This window comes from Hippocampus bargibanti, linkage group LG10 (assembly GCF_051943395.1).
Source record: "Hippocampus bargibanti isolate YZ-2025 linkage group LG10, ASM5194339v1, whole genome shotgun sequence".
NCBI classification, from domain to species: Eukaryota; Metazoa; Chordata; class Actinopteri; order Syngnathiformes; family Syngnathidae; genus Hippocampus; species Hippocampus bargibanti.
In genome coordinates this window covers 2,869,907-2,897,130 of record NC_142743.1, presented here as the reverse complement: position 1 = coordinate 2,897,130, position 27,224 = coordinate 2,869,907, and the positions used below count along the sequence as shown (strand labels likewise).

At 44.0% G+C, this 27,224-nt stretch overlaps 2 protein-coding genes across 2 annotated transcripts in view; both read right to left on the bottom strand.

Moving 5' to 3' along the window:
• Window positions 1-516: 516 nt before the first annotated feature.
• LOC148892074 (uncharacterized) lies at window positions 517-4,663 on the bottom strand. Its single transcript, XM_089005679.1, is given in 3 exon segments — window positions 517-734; window positions 737-1,755; window positions 3,990-4,663. Coding segments are annotated over 3 exon segments (1,221 nt in total). The 5' UTR covers window positions 4,114-4,663; the 3' UTR covers window positions 517-656.
• Window positions 4,664-16,741: 12,078 nt separating this feature from the next.
• LOC148892072 (palmitoyltransferase ZDHHC5-A-like) overlaps window positions 16,742-27,224 on the bottom strand; it is a 71,131-nt gene continuing 60,648 nt past the window's right edge. The window contains 6 exon segments of the mRNA XM_089005675.1: window positions 16,742-19,001; window positions 19,004-19,073; window positions 19,075-19,818; window positions 20,881-20,990; window positions 22,162-22,267; window positions 25,788-25,914. Coding sequence (XP_088861801.1) covers window positions 18,799-19,001; window positions 19,004-19,073; window positions 19,075-19,818; window positions 20,881-20,990; window positions 22,162-22,267; window positions 25,788-25,914 — 1,360 coding nt within the window. The 3' untranslated portion in view covers window positions 16,742-18,798.

Here is a 27,224-nt window from a genome sequence, read left to right as displayed (position 1 = left end):
TTGTGTGGTAACGTAAATTTCCCTTCTGAGAGAATCCTTTGCCACAAACTGAGCAGGAAAAAGGTTTCTCACCAGTGTGGGTTATTGTGTGTGATTTTAAAGCAACCTTATGAGAGAATCTTTGGCCACACACTAAGCAGGAAAAAGGTTTCTCACCAGTGTGGATTCTTGTGTGGCTAATTAATGAGCCCTTCTGAGAGAACCCTTTGCCACAATCTGAACAGGAAAAAGGTTTCTCACCAGTGTGTATGTTTGAGTGGCGAATTAAAGAGCCCTTCCTTGAGAATCCTTTGCCACAATCTGAACATGAAAAATGATTCTTACCAGTGTGTATCCTTGTGTGGTAACTTAAGGTTTCTTTCTGAGAGAATCCTTTGCCACAAACTGAACAGGAAAACGGTTTCTCACCAGTGTGGATTCTTGTGTGGCGAATTAAATGGCCCTTGTGAGAGAATCCTTTGGCACAAACAGAACAGGAAAAAGGTTTCTCACCAGTGTGGATTCTTGTGTGGGAACTTAAGTTTACCTTCTGAGAGAATCCTTTGCCACAAACTGAGCAGGAAAAAGGTTTCTCACAAGTGTGGGTTCTTGTGTGTAGTCTTAAAGCAACCTTATGAGAGAATTTTTGGCCACACACTAAGCAGGAAAACGGTTTCTCACCAGTGTGGATTCTTGTGTGGGAACTTGAGTTTTCCTTCTGAGAGAATCCTTTGCCACAAACTGAGCAGGAAAATGGTTTCTCACCAGTGTGGGTTCTTGTGTGAAATCTTAAAGCAACCTTATGAGAGAATCTTTGGCCACACACTAAGCAGGAAAATGGTTTCTCACCAGTGTGGATTCTTGTGTGGCTAATTAATGAGCCCTTCTGAGAGAATCCTTTGCCACAATCTGAACAGGAAAAAGGTTTCTCATCAGTGTGGATTTTTGAGTGGCGAATTAAAGAGCCCTTCCTTGAGAATCCTTTGCCACAATCTGAACATGAAAAAGGATTCTCACCAGTGTGTATTCTTGTGTGGTAATTTAAGGTTTCTTTCTGAGAGAAGCCTTTGCCACAAACTGAACAGGAAAAAGGTTTCTCTCCAGTGTGAGTTCTTGTGTGTCTAATTAAATGGTCCTTTTGAGAGAATCTCTGCCCACAAACTGAACAGGAAAAAGGTTTCTCACCAGTGTGGATTCTTGTGTGGGAACTTAAGTTTTCCTTCTGAGAGAATCCTTTGCCACAAACTGAGCAGGAAAAAGGTTTCTCACCAGTGTGGGTTCTTGTGTGTGATTTTAAACTATGCTTCCTTGAGAATGTTTGACCACAATCTGAACATGAAAAAGGCTTATCGCCAATGTGGATTATTGTGTGGTGAATTAAAGAGCCCTTCTGAGAGAATCGTTTGCCACAAACTGAACAGGAAAATGTTTTCTCATTGGTGTGGGTTCTTCTGTGGCGAATTAAATTTCCCTTTTGAGAAAATCCTTTCCCACAAACTGAGCAGGCCAAATGTTTCTCACCAGTGTGGGTTCTCACATGCTTTTTCAAATGACTCTGATCAGTCAACGTTTTGCCACATCGAGACGATTTGCAGGGTTTGTTGTCAGTGTGACATGTCAGATCGCCGTCAGACTCTTCATCTTGACCATCATCATTTGATGGTCTGTTGTCATCATTTTGGGTGCAAGGGTGCTCTGGCTCCTCCTCTCTTTTAATGTCGCGGGCTTCCTCTTCTTCCTTCTTCAGCCATGCAGGACAAGCATCTTCGCTGATGTCTGCATGACACAAAAAGACACACATACACGCAATTATGGTGAAAGTTACTCAGAGATAAATTAGTCAGATTACCACTCAAAATGTGACATGAACGGCATCACATTCGTGGTGGATTTCAAAAGACTTTGACGCCGCATAGAAGAAGTGCTGCTTTTTTCTCTTTGTCTGTCTCAGCGCACACACTTCCTTCCCCCAGCCACACACACACTCACATACACAGCTTTTACCACCCGCGTGCGGTCTCAGCCGAAGATCTTCACACCCGTATGCGTCTAGTGTGCAAGAACTTCTTGAATTAGAACATTTTGCCGAACACAGGAGAATGTAAAGCTTTTTTTAGTTCTTGTACGTCTGGATGTGCTGGTCCAAACTGTTCAAACAAGCCTACGGTGAGCTTGCAATTTTTTTTTTTTTGCGTTGGAGTTTCTCATGCGTCTTTTGGTCGAATTTCTTGGTGCACATGGTGCAGCTAAAGGGATTCAGAAAGGCGCTTAGAAATTAAATGTATTATTATTCTTATTCCCCACTGTGTGCGTTCACTTGTGCTTCCTCAGGTTGACCCTCTCATGCATCTGAAGCGCCTGGTCAAGTGGGCCAGTTCTGTCCTGGGCTGCTCGCTGGACTCTCTGGAGGAGGTGGGCAACAGACGGACACTTGCTAAACTAAAAGCTATGATGGACAGCCCCTCCCACCCCTTCCTGCCCACCCTGACAGGACTGGGTAGCTCCTTCAGCCAGAGACTGTTACACCCGTGGTGTAAGAAGGAGAGGTACCGCCGCTCGTTCCTACCGACTGCTGTCAGGCTTCTCAACTCTCAATAATCACGTAGGAAAAAAAATGGACTCTTGTACTGTTGATGCAATCCAGCTACATATATCAATATACAGTGAGACCTCAACTTACAAACATCTTATCTTACAAACTTTTTGTCTTACAAACGTCAAATTTATGAAAATTAAACCTTATAATAAGGACTATTTTCATAATACACACCCACCACGGCTGGCGGAGTGATCTTCGGCGGAAGCACACGACCGAACAGCACCAGAGGTTAAGTTACCAACAGATAAGGACTGTTGTGACTTTCCTTCCATAAGCCATCAACGACCATCAAAAAGGTAAATAAAACTTTATTTTACAGCACAGTTTATTTCTTTAATTACAGTCCTCATGTAATGCGCCTCTTTCCAAACAGTAATTCCCTTTTACCTTCGACCTCCAATGCCATTCCATCAAGCCATAAATGTAAATAAAGTGACTTAATGTACAATGCAATTACAATACAATAGCACATTTATTATACATAGAATAAGGTATGTTGTCTGTAGTTCTATGGCTTATTTAGTTGAAAAGTATATTTTATGGAAACCCGGAAACGGATTATTCCCATTTTAATGGTTTCCTATGGGATTTTTTTTGTGATACACACTTTTCACCTTACACACTCTGTCTGGAAACCAATTAAGTTCGTAAGCTGAGGTCTCACGTACTTTTCTTGATAATTACACTACGTACATTTTTTTTAATGAAACGGTTTTGCACATTTACAGTAGACATCTCAGTCTGCTGACATTTTTATTTTTAATATTTTTACGATGCTTAGAATATCTTGTTTTTCTATCCTTTCACCGCCCACCTCATCCCCTTTCAAATTGCTGCTGTGGACTGCAAATTTCCCCATTGTGGGACCATTAAAGGTTTTCTGATTCTGATCTCTGTCTATGCTACTGGATGGGGGACATTGATTTGCTGTGGCAACCCCTGAAGGGAAAAGCCGAAAGGAAAAGAAGATCTCTGTCTATGCTTCTCCTCACCACACACATACACGCACGCACGCACACACACGCACACACACACACACACTGTTGCGCTAGACATTCTGGCAGCAGTCCTAGCGTTTTAAACAGTAACCAAGATAGTGGTTTTTCCGTAGCGATTTGCAAATACTCACCAGAGAATAATGATCCACAGCCGTGTTAATCATTGGTCTGGGAACTCGACAAACATTTATTCTGCGCATGCTCTTAAAAAGGCTTTACAACTTCCGGGTTGTCACACGATTAGCTCGTTTCGCAGGTGACATCAATCAGTGAAATTACCCCAATTATGTCTTTGCCATACACACACACTCAACACATGTTCACAATTCCATGCAGCAATAAACACGAAAAACATCGAAACAAGAAATAAAATCTAGACTTGAAAACAAGCGAGACGAGCAGTAAGAGCCAACCTAATCTGTGAAGAACAATTCTTGGCTGCATTCTCCAAATAGCGTCCTGCAATTGACGTTGTCCCTTGTGGTAATCTTTTTCTTCACAAAAGTCCTTCTCGTCTTCTGGTGTCCTTGCGTACATTGTTCACACGACAGTTCCAAAATGTTTCGCTTACGATCTCTGCGGAGCGGTGCGTTGAGCACGACAGCCTCTTTGTTAGCGGCGAGCAAACTCGCCTAAGCTAAACGAGGCCTAGAAAGTCCAACGTACACTGAGACTACTTTAATCGGATACAAGCGTTAACGAAAGATGTTTTAACCCAGCAAGACAGCGGGGGGCGCTCCGAATGGGCGTTTTGGGCCGCAGTCCGAGTTTGCGTCAAGTTAGCAATTGTGAATACTCTGCATCCCAGAAATCTGTCCACAGTAAACGCCGTTCACCACCTGCGAAATAAAAGCTTTGTAAACCGTCAGCGGTTTGGATATAAAATAACGTTTAAAATAAAATAAAAAAACGTTTAGAATCCAGGCAACGACGTGTTTACCCAGACAGAATGAAAACGGTCTCAGGATAGCATGAAGGAGAAGAGACAGAAAAAAGTCAACATAAATGCTGAATCAAAAATGACAATATTACATAAAATAAAATCCCAGCAACCAGACCAGGTCGAAGGCACACAAAACCACCTCGGGTATCGAACAATGGTCGTTCTGATCCGATGTTAGATTTCAAAATAAAATCATCCAAATCAATAGGAAATGCCAGCGTGTCGTCATTTGTTATGATCACGTGATTGGCCACTAACTTCCGGTAGGCAGAAAGCCTCCCAACATAACAGTTGTTAGCGAGTGCTATCATTGTTTTGTCAGCTTATGCGTTTCATTTTTGGTTTACATTAATGAAAGTCTTAGCATTTTAATACAATGGTGATACCGTGTGTGGTTGTATAAAACTTCAGCTGCATCAGTTGAGGAAGGAGAACACACAATTTTGCAGGGGGCTTGACCAACCTGCCACAACAACAATGCAATCCGTCGTTCGGTGGTGAAGGTGAAATTATTCGGGCAGGTGATCCGCGTGAGATCTAAGTAGGGGAACGACACTCAACCCTGGCATGCCGCGGTGAGGCTGTTTCGGAGGGCGTCCGCGACGTGGGACCTGGGTCGGCAAAGTTTATTCGCCTGCAACTAAATGAGCCGGTTTGAGTCTGTCTATTGAAATGCCCTCCCTTCGCCCACGCATATCAAGCACAAAACTCTTTTTACCGTGTTCGAGCACTCTAAACGGGACATCATACGGCGGCTGGAGGGAAGAGCGGTGGGCATTGTGACGCACGAAGACGAACCGGGCTGACCTAAGAGCAGACGGAACGAATATCTTGGGGACGCAGTGGTGAAAGGGCGCTGGAGTCAGGGGCTCTCCTGGCAAAAGGGGGAAAGAAGATGCACCCGAAACTTCAGGCAGAAATTCACCAGGAACGTGGAGTGGCTGACCAAGCACTAACTCTGCTGGAGCGGCGTTAAGGTCTTCTTTTGGAGCTGAACGTAACCCGAGCAGGACCCACGGAAGCCGGTCGGCCCAGTTACCGTCCGAGAGTGTGGCCCGTAGCGCGGCTTAAGTGACCGGTGGAAACGCTCACACATCCCGTTAGCCTGCGGGTGGTAGGCCATACTGCGGTGTACGTGCACACCCAAGGACTGCGCCATGGTTGACCAGAGCTCGGACACAAACTGGGGGCCCCTGTCCGAAGTGATATCGGATGGCGTGCCGAAACGTGCGAACCAGGACGACAGAAATGCGCGGGCTATATCGGCCGAGGTCGTGGAGGTCAGATGGACTGCATCCGGCCACCTAGTGGTCCGATCTACCATAGTGAGGAGATGTGTGCAACCTTGCGATCCACATGGACTTGGTCAAATCTCCTGGCCGGAATTGGAAAAGTCTCCAGGCTTGCCTGGGTGTGCCTGTGGACTTTGGCGCGCTGACATGCCACGCATGCAGCTGCCCACTTCCTGACATCCTTTCGTAACCTGGGCCAGACAAACTTGGCCCGAAGTAGTTTTACTGATGCCCGGACGCCAGGGAGTGAGAGGGAATGAATAGAATCAAAAATTCACCGACGCCACTCCTGCGGAACCACGGGACGAGTGCGACCTGTAGACACATCGCAGAAGAGAGCGGGACCCCCTTCACACAGGGCCACCTCCTCAAGCTTCAGGGCCGTGCCCGCTGCCTTGAGTTCGTGGATGTCCGGATCCTCAGATTGGGCAGTGGTGAGAAATCCACCCCGAGCTGGACTGGACATACTATCACACGTGACAAGCAATCGGCCACAGGGTTACATTTGCCGGCCACGTGCCGAATGTCTGTTGTGAATTCTGAAATGGCCACTAAATGCCGTTGCTGTCGGGCCGACCACGGTTCGGTCACCTTCGACATGGCGAATGTGAGGGGTTTATGATCTACATAGGCGATGAAACTGCGCCCCTCGAGGACAAAACGAAAATGGCGTGTCGCAACTCTGTCGAAAGCACTATACTTGCGTTCGTTATCTTGCAGTTTCCGACTGAAAAATGCAAGGGGCTGCCATTCGTTCTCCACAAGCTGCTCGACCACCGCCCCTATGGCAACATCAGACGCATCGGTAGTCAAGGCTACTTCTGCGGTTGAGATCGGGTGGACCAGAAGATATGCACTCGCGAGAGCGTCCTTGGCTCGTTGAAAGGACTGTGCTCGTTGCGGGGGCCACTCGACGGGGTCATTAGCCTTTTTTTTTCTCAAGGCATGGTGGTGCGGTTGTAGGAGGTCAGCAGCGTGAGGGAGGAAACGGTTGTAAAAATTAATCATGCCCAAAAACTCCTGCAGACCCTTAACTGTAGCCGGGCGGGGGAAGTTCGCCGCTGCCTGTGTTTTGGCGGGTAAGGAGATGGCGCCCTGTCGAGAAATGTGGTGCCCCAAGAAATTGATCTCAGGCAAACCAAATTGGCACTTCACAGGGTTAACGATAAGGCCGTGCGAATCAAGACGCTTGAAAACCATCGTTAAGTGCAACAGGTGTTCCTCTGGAGACGGGCTGGCCAATTTTGCCGCGTCGAGGCGACGAGCACGGGCAAAAACTGGCGGGCCAACCGTGGGAATGAAATGCTCTACCCCGTGTTTAGTATCGGCATTGGAAAAGGCGGGGGTGGCTAATGACGGATAATCGGTCAGCAGGCGTTCATAAACGTTACCCGACGTTAAATAATTTGCATGCGTTAACGCTCAGAGCCCTCCAGCCTCACACGGAAAAGTGGCGAAAGAGATGGCGTCAAACGACGGTTAGCAATGTCCACAAGCCGTCCATAAGCGCATCAAAAATCTGTGCCGATTATCGGAACTGTAATCGAGGCTACGATAAAGTTCCACTCGAATTTCCGTCCGTGGAAACACACAGTCACCGACCTGGAGCCAAAGTTGGCGATGGGCGAGCCGTTAGGTGCGCACAGGGGAGGCCCGCATCCACATGCCGTCTCTGCTTACTTGACACAAGAAAACGTCTACCTGACGAGGAGTTCGTGATGAAAAGCAGCTCGCTTACGTTGCCGGCGCCCACGGCTGCTATTGGGTGCCGGCACTGGAGTTTCCCAGAGCCTCGTAGGTTCAGGGGGGTATGCAGCGTCGAGCCTTGGTGCCAAACCGCTGGTGGAAACAACAGAGGGCTTCCGCGTGACCACTCAGGCCACTACGGTCGGGTCGATGTACGATGCCGCTCCGCCGAGGGGTTCGACCGGCACGCTTTGCACGGCGAACCGCCGTGTCGCCAGAAGCCCCGATCCGCTTCTTCCGCCAAACCTCGATAGTGTCTAGGCACGTCGAGTAAGCTAGCCCGGCGCGCACTGCGGCCGGCCGCTGGCGAAGAAATATGTGGTGGAACAGGAATCCGCCGTCATCCGAACCTAATAGCGACAACATTTTGTCCATCAGATCCACTGCTGTTCCGTCGCCGAGTCCGGGAAGAGAAAGAAGCCTGTCTGCTCCCTCAAAGGCCGACAGCGTGAACCGTCAGAGCAGCAGGTGTTCCAGCGCCGCATATTTCTCGCTCTGTGGAGGTGCACGTAAGAGAGGCAGCACACGACGAGTAGTCTGTTCGTTGAGAGATGTCACGACCAGATAATATTTCGGCTCATCTGTCGTGATGCCTTGTAGGTGGAAAAGCGCTTCCACATGCTGGAACCACAAAGCTGAGTCGCTATTCCAGAACTCGGGCAGCTTTGCGGCATAGGCGGCAGCTGCGAGTTGGGGCGCCGGTCGTGGCGACATGGCCGTAGAAGACATCTCTTCGTCTGTTGCCATGAACATTTCACCAGTGTAGGGCTTGAGGAAGGAGAACGCACGATTGACTGGAGCACGTCTTTATTCTAACTGCTAACAAGTGGATCTAACTCAAGCAGAAAATGCAGTGAAATATATGTAAACCCGCCCCCTCCTGTGCACCTGCTGGATGAGATGCCTGGTCCTAGTGCCCGCCACACAGCCATGTTAACTCTTGATAATTCAAACAAAAGGTATCAGCGAGCACAGCGTCGGGAAGATGATAGGCAGACGACAGCAAGGATCCAGCAAGAAACGAACAACGCTGCCTCAATTCTCCTGGGACAATTTAACTGTACCAGTGACATTGATCAAGAAGAAGGGGATTCATGTAGAGAGAGCCATCGAGCATGTTAAAAAATTTAAGATTCTAAGTACAACAATGAGAATTAATCTTGTGCCTAAGTTGGACAATATTATGACAATATGCTGTGTGCTCTTTCAAATTTGCATCCCGAGTTGGTTTAATGATTTACCACAACTGACATAGTATGTTCCTTTTCAAATGTTCTAATGATTAAATATGATTCAAAATGTACAACAGACACTACAACTTTGTCTTCAAAAAAACAATACGGCGACTGTTCAACGTTGTAATAAAACACCGGATATACGTGTCCACTTTCTACGTATTCATAAGCTTTGAGGGACTTATATGCCTTTAAACTATCGTGAGTGAACTGTCCGGACGAGGTAAAAATAAATATTGGTGAAAGTAATGTCCGGCCACAATGATGGATTGTGAACCCATCCATTCTTCAAATTGAAAGGATCCGGCAAGTTACAAGTACCGTCACGATATCCCAGCTTGTCAAAGTATCGCTTTCGGACTTCTAATGGTATCTTTCGCACATAATCGGAGCATTGTTCAGATGCGCTACCGATCCATGCGCACCAAATCCAGCAGACATTTAAACAGCTTCTTCCCCCAAGCCATTAACTCTTTGAACTCTTCAACAGTAGCCAAAATGGAACTGTATAGTGCCACTTAGCAGTTTTTTCGACGACGATACTAGTGCAGCGTGTTCTACCGGAAACAAATTCCTTGTGTGTTCTACATACTTGGCAATAAAGATGATTCTGATTCTGATGTCATACTATTATTATTATTATATTATTATTATTTGTTATTGAGTTTTTTTTTTGTTCTTTTGACTTCAAGACGGCGCCGCGAGAGTGGCTGCCTTTCCAGCAGCTCATGTATTTCATTTTTCTACTTTCATTCCTTTCATCACTTTGCTGCTGTGAAATGTAAATTTCTCCACTGTGAGACTAATAAAGGCATATCCAATCCAATCCAATACTACAGTAATTTGCTTTCTCCATACTCGCCATTGTTGCTTTTGCCTACCAGCGAGAAAAAACACGTGATTCGTGACTTCACCTCCGTAAACAACTGGCATCTCCTAAAAATAAAAAATAAAATGCGGCCCTTGTTTGGAAATTTGAATCGGATAATGGATGTTGGGATGCATGTTTGGTTTCTCTTTGAATGTTGTGTTGACTTATTCCTCCTTATTTGGGTGAAATAGACACTTTAGTTAGCTGAGTAAATGTGATTTTGTTTTGTTTCAATGCAGTTATTTCATTTTGAATTTTCTTCAATGAAGAGGTGTGGACTCAAATGTGACTTTTACATTCAGTTTATTGATTTTGCATCAACGTACATAAAAATTCATGCCATTATTTATAACCCCGAAAAGCACACATGGTAAAAACAATGACATGTACAACCATGAGATGAAGTGGATTTTTTTTGTTCACAGCATATGGTTACCAACAAAGAGTAGGGAATCTTGCAAAGTACAAATTGAATGTTAACATCTGCTCAAAATTGTTCAAATTCATCTTTGAGGGGACAAAAAATAAGATGAAAATAATGTTTCTATTGAATCTATGAAGCTGTAGTTTGAGGTAAAAGTCTCATGTTGGAGTAAAACTGTATATCATGTAGTCACATTATATTCGTAAATTACAGTAAAGTCTCGTTATATCGATATTCAAGGGAGCCCGAAAAAATATCGATATAACCGGGACTATCGATATATCCGATCATGCGCCGAACTGCATTAAACAAAAGCCGCCAAAAGAGGGCAGCCAAGCGCCATATAAGAAACGGAGCTGGCCATTAGCTCCCTTTTTTTTTTGGGTGAGAGATGTTGCCTCAAAATGGCACATATAATTCTTTAATGATTGTAAACATGTATGCTTTAATCTTCAGAACTACAGTGTATTTGAAACATATTCATAACTGGATGTGTAACAAGAAAGCATATTATCCGAATCTGAAGCCATTGTTTGGATTCACAAGCAATGCAAGACGTCTTGGCGTGAAGTCATTTTTATTTGCATTTGAATAAAAAGTGACATCGGCTGTCCTTTAATACACAGTATGGAATGTTAATAATTTTCAAAATCATCGCGCTTCAGCAGACAAAACAAGAAACATTGTTGCAAAAAACGATTGCATTCATATACAGTACAGTGGGCATGTACATAACACAACAGGGAAACTGCAACGCTTACATCTTACTGTATTATGTATACAATTTAAAAAAGTCATCAATCTTCTTCTGCTTCCCATTTTTACCTTTTAACACAAACACTTCAATCTCGTCTGCTACACACGAGCTAGCGTCTGAAAATGAAAATGGCTCTGCTACACGGGTGCTGGGCACGTAACCAAGTCACCTGACCAAGTCGACCAATGGCGCGACTGATGGCGTGACACGTACCCAAGACACGTGACCAAGTTGACCAATGGCGCGACGGATATATCGATATAAACAACAAAAATGGCCGGCGGGGGATGAAAAGGAGCACCGTAATAACCGGATTATCTTAATAACCGGGTATCGTACTAAACGGTACTAATTATACATAAAAAGACTAGAAATGTGCAAGGGAAATGAAAATAGTATCGCAATAAGCGGTACTATCGATATAACCGATATCGATATAACGAGACTTTACTGTAGTTTGCTTTGTATTATCCAAGTTACTAGCACACGCACATAGCTTTTTGTTTTTACTCATAGCCATGCTGACTCTCAATAACAGAATGTGCAGACACAATAACAGAATGTCTCCTTGAAATGTCTCAGTGAACAGTCTTCTGCTCTTATCAAAATATGCTTGTGTTTTGCGCCAGTCTCAACCGGTGTCCTCCCCCTCCCTTTAGACGGTTGAGATCTTTGTAACCAGGAACTCCCAAACTTTCAATAAAAGCAGGGGGACCAGAGATTGTTTTTAGAGTGGGTCGGATGAATGTTACGGAACAGTCTCTGAACACTCTCCTTGCAAGTCCATCTCACGTCTTTGTGTTTTTCTTTCACAATTGGTGAAAATGTTTTGGGTTTGACCCTAACATCTCACAACATGGTTGGTTGCATTTAGATTCAATAAAAAAAAAACATGACTTCTTTGAGGGGACAAAAATAAGATGAAAATAATGTTTCTATTGAATCTATGAAGCTGTAGTTTGAGGTAAAAGTCTCAACATTTTTGATTGCATTTGGATTCAATAAAAAAAACTATTTCTTTGAGGGGACAACAAATAAGATGAAAACAATGTTTCTATTGAATGCATAAAGCTGCAATTTGAGGGAAGAGTCTCACAAAATTGTTGGTTGCATTTGGATTCAATAAGAAAACAACTTTCTTCCAAGGAATAAAAGTTATTTAGGTTTTCGATGTAAAAGCTTGGCCAAAACAAACATGTGAATCAAACCTCTGAAGATGAAGAGCACTGATTCGCTGTGGCGACCCCTTGAAGGGAAAAGCTCAAACAAAAAGAAGATCCAGAAACAAGGTTTTTGATAGCAGATGTCTCCTCTCCTTTCGGCTTTACCTTCAAGGGGTTGCCACAGCAAATCAGTGTCCTCCATCTTTAGAGGTTTGATCCGCATGTTTGTTTTGGCAAAGCTTTTACTTCGGATGCCCTTCCTGACACAACCCTCTGTATTTTTCCGCGCTTGGGACCGGCACAAGAAGACTTATGTCCCTTTGTGGCTACAGAACAAGCAACTCGCTCAGTAAAAGGCTCCAAAACACAAAATGGTCATCGGCACAGCAACATTCAAAAAAGTAAAAACTATACTCACCATTGAATTCTATAATTGTACAACAGAGGGCACACTTCATGGGATGCTCTGTAGACAAAGAAGACAATAGACTGAGTTAATTCTGCCTCACACTGGCTGACCCGGGACACGACTGGCGGAAGGTGGTTCCCCAGCCTGGAAGTTCCACCTCTCGCGCCGCACGTCACAATCTCGCTTTCGACGTGTACTAGATTTCTGCAGCCGATCCCGCTGTCTGCTTGAATACCGCAGCCCCGGCCGGTCCTCTGAGCAGCCAGGAGGTCTCCCAAACGCCTGAAGTGGTGCGTGCGTCTGGGCTTTAAGTCTCTCGCCGGCCGCACACTCCTCACAGCGCCAGCAGAAGTCCTCCACGTCGTGTCGATGCTGTCCCCAGTAGAACACTTGGCGGAGCCGTTGGAGGGTCTTTGCGCGGCCAAGGTGTCCTGAGCCAGTGCCCCTATGACATGCTCTCAGCGCAGTCTCTCGAAGAGCTTTTGGCATGACCACCTGCCATCTCTCTTCCCCAGCAGCAGTTTCGAGCCAAGCATGCTGCAGCACAGCAGCCTTTATGCATAGCACATCAAACTTGCTCCAAAGGCCTTTGGAAGCAGCAGAGAGTCCCAACACGTCTTTCTAGGGTGGCCTCCTGCCACTCTGGATGCACTGCCGCACCGAGTTTACCACAATGCAATGTTTGCGTTGTGTTGTCTGCTCAAAGCCACGTGGACTCCTCTTTCTAAGCGGCTTTCAAAACTCTCAAGTACACTTTTCAGTCATGGTGTAGTCCGAAGCACGAAACAGGCTTCTGATTGGCTTCCATATGCAAATTAATAATTTGCATACGTGGCACTGGAAGCCAATCAGAAGCCTGCTTCGTGCGTCGCACTATACCGTGAAGCAGGCTTCTGATCGGCTGCCGGTGCCGAGTATGCAAATTGCATACTCGCACCGCAGCCGATCAGAAGCATGTTTCGTGTTTCGGACTATACCATGACTCCAAAGCAGTGGTTCTTAACCTGGGTTCGATCGAAGATCCCAGAGAGGGGAAGAAGTCCTACAGGATGAAAATGGAGGAGCAGCTGCAAGCCAGCAATGTCGCTGGTGTCTGGAAGGGCCTGAAAAATATCTCAGGCCACAAAAGCCCAGTGACATTGAAAGAAAAAGACAAAGACCGGGGATATGAACTCAACCGCTTTTTCAATCGTTTTGAAAAGACGCCTGTCGCCCCGGCCCACTGTCAACTTCACCTGTAGCTGCACCTGCACCAACTCTCACTGTGGACTTCAACCTGAGCCTGAAGCTGGGCAGAGTTCCACAGCTGTGGAAAACGTCATGCCTGGTCCCAGTGCCCAAGATTGCCAACCCAAAGGAGCTCAAGAGCTACAGACCGATGGCGCTGACATCTCACCTGATGAAGACGCTGGAAAGACTCGTCCTCGCCCACCAGTGATGGCTGGCAAGCTCATCACTGGACCCGCTACAGTTTTCCTACCAGCCCAGCATCGGTGTGGAGGACGCCATCATCGACCTCTTCCACTGGGCGCTGCTGCACCTGGAGAATGCTGGATGCACGGTGAGGATCACATTCTTTGAATTTTCCAGTGCCTTCAACACCATCCTGCCAAATCTACTGGGGGAGAAGCTGCGGCATGCCGGAGTTGACCACCACCTCACATTTTGGATTACAGATTACCTCACAAACAGGCCACAGTATGTGAGGGTAAAGAACTGTGAGTTGGACAGGCTTCTCTGCAGCACCGAAGCGCCACAGGGGACAGTCCTGGCTCCATTCCTGTTCACCCTCTACACCTCGGACTTCATCTACAACACCCCAACCTGCCACTCAGCTATTGTCGGCCTCATTACAGAGGGAGATGATCGGGACTACAAGGGACGGTTTTGCACATTTACAGTTGACATTTTTATTTTGCTAGAATATCTTGTTTTCTATCCTTTCGCCCCCCCCCCACCACCCCATCCCCTTTCAAATTGCTGCTGTGGACTGCAAATTTCCCCATTGTGGGACAAATAAAGGTTTTCTGATTCTGATTGAGTTTTTTTTGTTCTTTTGACTTCAAGATGGCGCCGCGAGAGTGGCCCCCTTTCTAGCAGCTGTATTTTGTTTTTCTACTTTCAAACAAACAATGGCTTTAGATTGGGAGATGCTTTCTTGTTACTCATCCTGTTTTGAATATGATTCAAATAGTTCTGAAGAGGAAAGCATAAATGTTTGCAATCGATTAAAGAAGTCCTCCCATATCAATTCGAGCCGTCAGGACTCCAATGTAGCGTCCCAGAAAATGCACAAGATGGCGTCAAAGCTCCGTTGGAAATGGGCTGATTTATCTGCTGGGAATTTGTGTCAACTAGAATGTCAACTAGAATCAAATAGTAGTCCTTCCTGAATATTCAGTGTGAGTCTTAAAACGTAAAATATAGCTACATGCGGTGGAATTTTTGTAAAATACACTCAGTAGAAGTAATTTGAAGCCATTTTACCCTTGAGTTCAATCAATTCTGTCGAGTGGGATAAAAATTCCTCCAGAGCTATGTGAAAGACTTATTTCACCAATGTTCGGAAAGGTATATTTTAGTTACTGCTGCCAAGGGTGGCTAAACCTTTTATCATATCCAATTATCTTTTCACAAATTGCCCGAAAGTTTTTGATTTGATTTTAATTTTTGACCCTTAATAAATTTAAGTAAATGTACATAAATAAGTGCATGTAAATGAAGAAGGCATCTTGTCAAGGGTATTGGAATACGTTAAAAGGTCATTTTATTCACAAACTGATTTTGATACAATGGTTTGTCATCTGCAGAGATTCAGACAAAAAGTGTAGATTTGTTTTTTTTTTAATATTTGCCCTACTTTCTTGACATTGATTGTGAACCAAAGGACTTGTTTGTGTTTGACCTTAATTCGTTTCCTGCTTTTTCAAGCCACTATCTTCATCCACAGTCCAACATTGCCAATAGTGGCTAGTGGCTACTAAAAATCAATGTTCATGCTGTTTTACAATATAAGCAATTTGTCAACAATAATAGAACATGTACATTCACACTTCAAAGTACAGAATCCTGTACCAACTTGGAATACTGCATTCACATTTAGGAATAAACAAAAAAAAGAGGGGTTCACCATTTGTTCATTCCACACCTGATTAGAATTAAAATTGCTTTACTCAAACAATTAGCAATCTTTTCCAAACACAGGGAATTTTAGTCAGACAGGACGAGTGCTAAAAGAAAAACAACAAAACAAACAAAAAAGAAACCTGACTTGTGGGTCCTGCTTCTTCAATTGATTGAGGATTTTTGATTTGTTGCCATTTTTTTCAAAACAGAAAAGTTAATCTCAAAATCAGATTCTGAGTTACAATTCGTCAGTCCGGTAGGTGGAATGACACTGTGGGAGACAAAGGAAGTTGAGGCGGAGGATGAAAACAAAATCTTGCTGGTCCACTTGAGCAGTTCCATGTTGTCAATCTGGTCAAATCAACCCTGATTACAGAAAAACACAAACGTTAAAGAAATAATTTCATCTGATCCAGACAGAACATGCAGTCCTTTTAGCGAATGCTACAGCTCTCGCAACCTCTGTCAGCAGCCACACACGCATGCACGGGCGCACGCGCACAAACACACACACGCACGCGCACGCGCACAAACACACACGCACACGCACACGCACACACACACAATGCACGGACGCACACACGCACAAATGCCGGCACGACGAGCAACCGAAAATAAATGAAACCTAAAAACAGAAACACACAAATCTTTTTTCCTCCTCCCACCGTTTGCAGTCTACTTGGGAACAGTCTGCTTGCTCTTGGTCGATTGCAATCAATGTATTGGTCATCCCTGCCTTAAAAACATAGGTAATTCACTGACTAGCTAAGTATTTTCCACTTAGAGCCGATGTCTGCGCCTGAGCAGTGATCCAGTCATCTGATTGGCTGCCCTCAATATCAAGAAAGTAGAAGGCTGATGTGGTTTGTTCTGTGTATTCAGAACCATTCTTTGAATAGAAGCGCCATCGGCGAGGCAGTTCGGTTGTCGTTTGAAAGCCCGGGAGCCGCACTGAACCAGCCAAAGAGCAAGCGTCTCGCGAGCTGCGGGTTAGCCACCCCTGCTGTAGTGCCTTATAATGTGGTGTGCCTTATATTTGGAAAACTCTCTTTTTTTGTCTTTATTTTATTGGAGAATAGAGAACAGCTCATGGAGCTGTTCAAAGCCAGTGTGTTTTGATTTTATTCTGCTTTCTTTGCAGTGTTGTTTCTTGTACTTTGTTTGCACATTTGCATGCCATTAATAATTAAAAAATAAGATTTTTTTATTATAAAAAAAAATCCGCGATGCACTGAAGCCGCGATAAGTGAACCGCGACGTAGCGAGGGATCACTGTTTTACATTTTCAAAGTAACTTGACCAACACTGTTGCCAACTTACAGCACCACAGAAACAGAAAACAAGTTAAACATACATTGTAAGCATGCAATAAATTCGAATGCATTCATCCAACTTGACAATAAGCAACTTCATGATAAATCCAAATACAGTGGTACCTCGGTTCTCGACCATAATCCGTTCCAGAACCCTGTTCGAAAACCGATTTGTTCGAACACCAAAACCATTTTATTTTATAAATAATGTAAATTGTTTTAATCCGTTCCAACACCCTGAATGTTTACCTTTTTAGTACAGTATTTTATACATTATTTTATGCATGAAATTGCACATTAAAATGCTGACCAACACATAAAAAGTAATGTATATCTCAGAAAATGTTAAACAAAATGGTAAATAACATAAACATAAATGTAACCCAAGCTAATTGTACATTCGGAAAGAAAAGAATTATGAATAGGATTTTTTTACCTTTGTGGTGGTCAGCAGAAGGCGCAGGTGGACGGAGGAAGGAAATTTATTGTTTGGAAAGAGTCCCCTTCCAGAAAAACCTCGGGGAGCTCTTCTGTCTGAGGGGTGCTCACGCGTTCAAATCTCTTTGCTCCTGTCACGTGCGAGTTGACAGCGGGGGGTGGGGCTGCCTCTCCAGGCCGCCCTCCACCTGCTGTCAATTCTCTAATCACGGACACGGGGCATTTGTACGGTTCGCGATCACCTCGCCAATGCCGGATGATTGACTCACCTCGCCACCGTACCTGGACTCTTCCTTCGATGTGCGAGTGTCCCGTAAATTTATGTCATCTTCCGGGATTGCGTAATTTTGCACCCTTGTGTGCCATTTGCTTTCTGGCGTAGTAAGCGGGTCGGATCATCCCCTGCCGTCTTACTCGCTGTGTTTTCTTTATTTGTGAATAAACATCCTGCTTGGTTAGTACGTCTCTGCCGCCTGCTTTGCGATCCCAATCATTCCACTACGTTCCGATGAGTCAGCTGCCGTCACTCTCGCTCGGAACGTGACAGCTACGGATGACTCTGCTACAGGATGTTCTTTTCTCTTAAAATATCTATCCAATGACAGTTGCTCTCACTCCCACAGCCACATCACTAGATTTCACAGCCTCCTTATTCTTTAATATCGTAGTTATACTGTATCATGCTGTATTCCCTAGCCAGATCAGACACTCGCACACCTCCTTCATATTTTGCGATTATTTCTTTCTTAAATGCAGTAGTTGTATGCACTACTTTTCTTTTTTCACTTGTAGCAGCATTTACTTTCTTTGGAGCCATGATTAGGGGCTAAAACTTTTCGTACATCTATATTAAACGCTAGAGCAAAACGCAGCACGTCCGCGTCCGACAACAGTTGGTCACGGAGAGAGCGATACACCCGTACGCCGCTCATCATCCCACCCTCGCGTACGCACTCACGCGTTGTACCGGCGTTCGAACACCGATTGGTGTTCATACTGCGAAGCAAGAATTTCTCGAATATTTTGTTCGGACTCCGATTTGTTCGAACTGTGAGTCGTTCGAAAACCGAGGTTCCACTGTATGTCATATCTTTATTGATGGTATCATATTCATGCCATTATGAATCTATCGTGTAAGTACTTGTAAAATTAGAAATTTTACCTCGATAAATGCAAACCTTTTTTCATGACAACAAAAAATGTGGGCAGTTTAGTTCACAACTTCTAGTTTTCCTGTCATCTACGTTATGTTTTTCTAGCATTTGAGAAATAAACATGCTGAGTTGCACTACATGAGCAGTGTTCGCCTTTGACAATCATGCATACATGTTTTAGAAAGAGAAGTCAGTGCAAACCTCAAACCACAAACCTCAAAACCAGAAAACAAGCAAATGGAATTAAGTAAAGGGAACTTACAGGAAATCTGTCAGGGAAAGAGGGAAAAAAAGGTAGCTGTCAATCAATGTCAGGATTTCAGAAGTGGTGACACTATATAATTAATGTACTCACTTTGGTGCTTGTATCCCCCCTGCTACCGCTCCTGCATTTGCGCCAGTTGCTGAGGAGGCTTTTCGAATTAGCTGGTACTGCATTTCAGCAGCAGCGGCACTTGAGTAGGACAATGATTTACCAAGAGGTGGATGGTGTGGCGATGGAGAAGGGTGGTGTGTGGAAGATGATGTCAAGCCCAGAGGGGTATCTGTGGAAATGTGCGGTGTGGGTAGGGATGGTGTCCCAGGCGGGGTGCAATAAAACGGGAAGGGTGGGGGTGGTGATGATTAAGTTTGATGATGATGATGATTATGGTGGTGGTGATGGTGGTTCTGATGATGATGTGGTGGATGATGAGCAGAAGCAGGAGGTGGCACATAGCTTTGACAAAACAGCAATGGGCGATTGCTTCGCTGTGGTTCCACCAACATATGTTCTCTCTCAGGAGGAGAGGTGCATGTAGAATGTTGGAGGAGAGCATGATGATGCTTGGGGAACTCAGAATTTATATCAGTATCTCTTTGTTTTGAAGGATGGAAAGAGGAGATGTATCCAGCTGCCACTGGAGAGCAGGGTGTCCCAGATGAAATCTCAGAAATTTTTGATTCTGTTGTCAGCGCTTTGTCAAAACCATCACCTCCAGCCATTAAGCTGTCATACGACAGGCTTCCATTATGAGCTGGATGGGGAGGTGGAGGAGTCTGATTTGCCAAGCTCTTGAAGCTGCTTGAGGTAGTGGGTGCTTCAGAGATCTGGCCAGCACATGCTAAGGTCTGCATGGAACCAGCGGATTGTGAGAGGACGACAGGATCAGAAAACGAGGGGTAAGAATGTAAAGAGTAGTTAGGGATGCCGCCTCCATCTCCACACTCTTTTCTATCCCCTCTTACAACACTCCCCACTCTGTCAAAAGAAGTGTCTCCCCGGTCCAGGCTAGGTTGTGAACGAAAACCAGGTTGATGTATGGATTGAACAAGTGAGGAGGTTGAAGAGGACGAATCCTTAATACTGGTGGACCTTTCTGCTCGACTTAACTGAAAGACAAAAACAGAGAAAGACCAGCATTGAGAAGACACAATCACATTACAGTTAGAAATAGTAGAACAACACTTCTATTGTTCAGTCAAAAAATCATTTTGCCGCAAATCAAAAACAAAAGCATTAAGCATAACTCAAAACGAAAAAAAAAGTTTGAGTGGTTATCCCTGTATGAAAAAGCTTGCCACTGAACTCTCCCCATCCCAAGATAAGAAATATATTTTTTTTTTTGACAAATTGCTAACTTGGTGAACACATTTCCAGTCACCATATCCATAAATTACTGTAAAACATGAGCAATATAGTAAGTATATGCTGTTGAATACATTATTATGCAGTATTGGTCAAAGAACAATGACAGCTTCAAACAGTGCAAGATTAGAATAAACTAAACAGATGACGATATATCAAGGTCATAATGTGTTGGGTTATGAATCTTGCTTCAAGTTCGAGAAGTCCTGAGTTCAAATCTCAAAGGAGCCACAATTAAAGGACAAACGACGCCTCCGGACAAGATGAGTCCATAATTTGTAAAATCACTTCAAATGACTTCTACTGAGCATATTTTACAAAGATTCCACCGCATATAGCTATATTTTACGTTTTAAGACTCGCGCTGAATATTCAGGAAGTCTTGTTTTCACGTTGATGACGACACCTTGATCTCTTCTCGGTGTAACCTCATACTTGCACTTGGGTCCCTCTCTATCTATCGATCTATGGATCTATATATCGATCTATGGATCTATGTATCGATCGATCTATGGATCGATCTATGGATCTATGGATCGACAGACAGACAGACAGACAGACAGACAGACAGACAGACAGACAGACAGATAATTTTACAGAGAGACAGAGAGAGAGAGAGAGAGAGAGAGAGAGAGAGAGAGAGAGAGAGAGAGAGAGAGAGAGAGAGAGAGAGAGAGAGAGAGAGAGAGAGAGAGAGAGAGAGAGAGAGAGAGAGAAATGTACTGATCAGAAACAGCCACAATGCCCTCTTATGGTTGTATCAGGTCAAAGTTGTAATTGCAGTGTTCACCATGTGTGTACATTACCTGGTTTGCATAAGCGTGGGTTCGTGGAGTCTGTTTTTTCCCAGGACTTAAGGTCGGTCTGTATTTATACATGGTTGGAGTAGGAGGTGTTTTGTTGAGTAGATCGTTATCTGTCGAGAAATGGGGGAAATGTTATATATAACATTGAAATTGTTATTGTTGTAATATTAGGTGAGACAATAAATCAGTCAGATTTGCTTTCACAACCAGCAAGGTGCTGGTATTTTTTACTGCACTTCAAAACCAGAGGAACATCCCTTCATCCATCTATCTAGAATAAATTATCCTGTTCAGAGTTGCAAGGAACCAACTTTTCTCACAGCTGACATTAGGGCATGGAAAAAAAATAAATTATTTTCATGCAGTGTCTTGTTATGTTTGGAAATATACACTGAGCAAGCTCTGAAACACTTCAACCGTTTTGAAAATTTGCGTATAACCGAATCGTTCAATGACAATGATCACAGTTCAGCGTGCAATGCATTGAACGATACAGCTCCAAAAGTTCCACACCTGGTACCAGAGTTCAAGGTGTGCCCATAGATGAACCTGATTATGTGTTGTCCCAATTCTTCTGTCTCACACATTTCCCTGCCATAGAGATCACATTCCATGTCACTCAAAGTAGCTTCTGTAGCTAGGATCAGACCACAAAGGTCCATGCCTTTGGTTGCTGCCCACCTCACAGAGCACCCAAACCCAAGGATAGTGAGTACATGGGTTGTCCATTTGTGAAGAGCCTGGTCAGGACTCAGTGTTGCAGGCTGAGCTACCAGTCTCTCTTCAGTGACCCCCCTCCCCTTCAGCGACCCCTTTTCCATAGGTGACTTGCCTCTGAGAAAGGGACAACTAGGTCCAAAATGTATCACTCATCATAAGAAATCATTTGAGCTGTGCTTTGTTTGGTCCCTCACATACAAACTGTTTGTCATGGGTGGCCCAGCTAAGGACATAAACACTCAACCAATTTAGCTCCTTGGTATAATATTTTTATGTCAAACCCATTCTCAGCCCTCTTATCTCACCCCACCACCCATTGAATTGGTGGTGAAAACCCGAGAATTGGCGGGGAATTTCCAGATGACATGCAGGGATCAAACCCAATACTTGGTGCATTCTTTGTCTTATGACATCACCTGGACATCCTCCAGTACAGTCAGTCAGTCATGTCCATAGAAATCTAGTGCTTGTATTTCTGACATATGGAGCATGCTTGATCGTGATATTCAAAAACATACAATTTCACCTAAAAAGATGAATGCAGGATACTGTGCTGATTACCTTGTGAGCTCCCTCTGGTGATTCCAGGGTAGTGGAGTGCCGATTTTGGAGGAGGAGGTTCAACATTATATGATTGGCTCTCTTGCATATCTAGACTTGATTTTGACTGAAATTATTAAAGAAATCACAGTTACAATGTGTGTGGTTTCAGGACAAATCAACAATTGAATCGGAGGAAATCAATGAAGTCAGCATTTGTCCTTTGTGTCCCACCCAAAGCAGGAAACTTAAATTGTTATAACACAGTGTGATGGTAAACAGCGGACTTTCGTGGATGTAATATTCAAGTTCTCCTCGCCCATCGGGTTCAAGTATGAGGAACCACAAATGTAAATTTGAATTGATGTCATACTGAACAAACCCTTTTATTGTGTCCACTGCCATTGACTTAACAACGGGGACATTACTTGCATTAACTTCTGGATCAAAATGTGGTTGTCGGTCGTTTCGACAGGCGTTACAAAGTTATATCTGGTACTAAGAGCTCCTGCAAATGGAAGTGGGGGGCAATTGGGCAACTTATGTGCAAAGCATGTCAGCGGACATAAGATCCAAAAGAGATTACTAAATGCATCCAAAAGCAAGATGAAACAACTGCTGACTTTTTTTCCATCGTTTGCGAACAGTGTTTAAAGCACATGTTGGAAGACCAGTCGCAATCAGACTTGTTCAATTCACATTTGCAGCAACATTTGCTCAATTAAGCACATCCTAATGCAACTCAATTTTAAAAGGACGTAACTTGAATTGGCCAACATGTCCGGAAATTCCCAGGTACAAGCAGCGCATTGACTGTTTCAGCAGGGAAGGCAATATTCTTGATCACTGCTACACAGCACTCAAAAGTGCATTCCGATCGGTTGCCCACGCAGCATTGGGTCTTTCTGACCACTATTTAATACATTTAATTCCTACATACAGTAAGGAACTCAAATGTGTAAAACTAATTGGTAAGACTGTCAATAAATTGACAGATGAGGCAAAGTTACCTCTACAAGAATGCTTAGACTGCATTGATTGAGGCGTCTTTGAAACTTCAATGGGCACACTGGATGAAAACAAAGACACTAACATAATACATTAGTTTCTGTGAGGATAAGTGTGTACCAACAAAGTCCTTCCACTCCTTCAACAATAACAACCCATTGTTCAGAGCTTTTACTCAGACATCTGAGAAAGGAGAAAGAAAAGCTATGCTGAAAGGCTTAAAAACAGTTCTCTGCTAATGACTGGATCGGTGTGGAATGGCCTGAAAGCAATGACACATTATCAGTCACCCTTCTCCCTGAAAGACTGCATGGACCAGCTTGCTCCGGTCTTTACACAGATCTTGAACTGATCTATGGAGCAGAGTGAGGGCCCATCCAGCTTGAAAGAGTCGATGATGTTAGACTCTAACATCATCCCAGTTTCCAAGAAACATCAGGATTGAACAACATAAGGCCTTTCACTCCACTATTGGCCTTGTGCTGAACCACCTAAAGAACATTACTGGTCCTGTTAGGGCAATTCGCTGCACAAACACATTCTTAACATCTGTTGTCACTTTAAATATCTACACTTTTGTATACTTTCTTTTGGTTTGATTGTAAGCTCCCACTTCTAGATAGTTTGTAGCTGATAGACACTTACACAACAATATTAGCTAGTAGGCTAATGGTGATATTTTATTGATATAATGGTGAGGCAGCTCGCCCCTCCCTCTCTCTCTCTCTCTCTCTCTCTCCTTCCTTCTTAGACCCTCTCATTTCTCTCCATTAGAGAAATGGAGTTGGGGTTATCTTAAAAGAGGAGTTTGTGAGCAATGTCTTAGAAGTAAAAAGAGCATCAGATAGAATGATGAGTCTGAAGCTAGAAATTGAAGGTGTGTTGTTAAATGTTGTTAGTGAGTATGCTCCACAAGTAGGATGTGAATTGGTGGAGAAGGAGAAATTTTGGTTGGACTTCGATGAAGTCATACAGAACATCCCTAGAAGTGAGAGGGTTGTAATTGGTGGAGACTTCGATTGACATGTTGGCGTAGGAAACAAAGTTGATGAGGAGGTGATGGGCAGGTTATGACAGGTGACATATATATATCTCCATCTCTCTCTCTCTCTCTCTCCCTCCCCATCTCTCTCTCTCTATATATATATATATATATATATATATATATATATATATATATATATATATATATATATATATATATATATATATATATATACAGTAAAGTCTCGTTATATCGATATTCAAGGGAGTCCGAAAAAAATATCGATATAACCGGGACTATCGATATATCCGACTCTGTTTGCATATAATTTTCTCCGTGCGTGCATAGAAATAGTATCGATATAACCGGGACTATCGATATATCCGATATCGATATAACGAGACTTTACTGTATATAGTAAAGTCTCGATAGTACTTATTACGATACTATTTCTATGAACGCAAGGAGAAAATTTACATGCCGCAGGATCGGATATATCGATAGTCCGGTTATATCGATATTTTTTCCGACTCCCGAGAATATCGATATAACGAGACTTTACTTACTATATATATATATATATATATATATATATATATATATATATATATATATATATATATATATATATATATATATATAGTTTATAACCTTAAACTTTCTTATTCAGTCTAATATCATATTTCATCCTTGTATCTCGTAGCTGATAGGTTCTTTCCAAATGATGCCATTCCCGCACATGCCTCTCTCTCTGCTGACGAAGATTAAAGTAATCTTTGTACTCAACTTGATTCCTGCTGATTTTACTACCATCTTCTAACACCGTGAAGAACCCGAACCAGAGAGAATCATCATTTCATCTTTAACAGCCATTGTCTGTAAATCGTGTATGTCCGGAATATTCTGCAAAAAAAACCTTTGAAAGTACAGTTCATCGACTCCAGCTTGTATTTGGATCGCCAAAATCATCTGACATTAACTAACACGCGGAGGAAAGAAGGCCACTCTCCTCCAACGAAGAGTCATTCAATCTGAAGCACTTTTCTGCATCCTCATAGTCGTATGAACCAGAAGGAGGAAAAGATCAATTTGTCCTTGGAGGAAACTATGCAGTTTAGCAAGACTCGGTGAACGGCGGTGATGGATGAATTTTGACTTTACTGTGGGCAGGACATTTTACAGATGCCTCGCCCAACCAAAAGATTAGTTTCGTCAGTAAAGGTCACTACTCTGGTGAGTCGATGAGAAGGTTTTTTCAGCCGTCATCTGTACTTTTTTGAAGGTGTCGGATGTTTCGCCTCCTATCCAAGAGGCTTCGTCAGCGAACTAAAGTCTTACTGGTCGTATCGGCCCTATTTATATATCCCTAATGTCCAGACATGGCGGCGCCGGACACAGCTATGATAGGTCCCTACTCTCAGGTTGGGGAGAGCAGAGGACCACTCGCTGTGGCCCCACTGATTGTTCCTACATTCCTGACTAACGAGTGGCCTGTTTGCCCCACTCCCTCCGGTATCACTTCATCAGCATTACGAATGTTGCCTAACCTGTGTTGCCTAAGCATGTCTGGACATTAGGGATATATAAATAGGGCCGATACGAAAAAAACATGACTGTAATCAGATTGAATTTGGCTTGATTGATCTTATCTCACCCTATGCAGAGCTCCTTGTAAACCATTATTCAGGACCTCTGCAGTTCGCTCGGTCTCAATTAGTTGTGGCAGTTGAAACGGAGGCTGGACACACACACACTGCACATAGCTCTTCCTTGTCAAATATCTGCAAAGGAACAAAAATAAGTACATTTCCAAAGGCTGGCTGCACACACTGAACCCCCTTGACATCTGGCTTTGTTAAATGTTCCTCCCTTTGAGTATATACTGCAGGGTGTCGGCGGAAAAATTGAACGACATGCCGCAAATTGATTACACAGAGTCTCTCCAATTTACAATCATTGGTGTTATGAACAACGGTACATATGAATGTTGTTGCGGGTATGTCAAAAAATGTTCGAACAGAGATGCTGTAAATGAGATTTTGTATTGCGCGCCGTCTTCCGGCCGAGCTCGCTTGCGAATGGCTGCGTACTGTGCTTCACGCGCACGCACACACAGACATTTTGGAGGTTTCAAGGGCTGGATGTTTACGCGACGGACACCAAGCATTACCAATCAGTGCCCAGCTATGCTGAAGTGTTGCCAACGAGTTCAGGCCTCGATCCGCCGAGCTCGTTTACGATTGGCTGCGTAGAGTACGTGGGCCAGGAGGAAATTCCGCTTCCCAGTTGAGGCACAGAGGAGTGAAAGTCAGCTTTATTGTCAAATATGCTAATATGGATGGCATACAGCACAGATTGAATTACTATCCTCTTGGACCCAGCGTGCAAGGCACTTATAATGTGGCTAAAAAAAGACAATTGACATCAGACAATACATATAAATTGTAAATGTAAAGTGGAGTAGTGTCATATGTAAAGTGATGTAATGTAATAATGCAAAAAACAAAAAGGTTGAAGTGGGGTCGTGCAGAAGAGAAAAAAAAATAAAGTTCGGGATGATAGTACAGTGTGTAGCGTGTACTCAGAGTTCGGTGAGTGTGGCAGTGGGAAGGGGGGGCAGGGCTGGGAGGGAGTTGAGTCTCCTGACCTCCTGGTGGCAGAAACTGTCCATGAGCCTGCTGGTCTTTGCGCCGGGACTCCACAGTCTCCTACCCGATGGCAGCAGGCTGAAGAAGCTGTGGGAGGGGTGTGTGGGATCGCCATCCTGATGGATCTGAGGGTGAGGCGGGTGTTGTAAATGTCCTGAAGGGTGGGGGGGAACCGATGATCTTCTCAGCTGTCCTCACGATGCGCTGCAGAGTATTACGGCAGGACACGGTGCAGGCCCCAGACCACACAGTGATACAGCTGGTCAGGATGCTCTTGATGGTACCGCAGTAGAAGGAGGTCGTGATGGGGGTCGGGTCTCCAGCTCTTCTGAGCTTGCAGAGGAAGTACAGGTGCGGGTGAGATCTCTTGGCCAGTGATGCCATGTGGTGGCTCCAGGACAGGTCTTCGGAGATGTGCACTCCCAGGAAACTGGTGCTGCTCA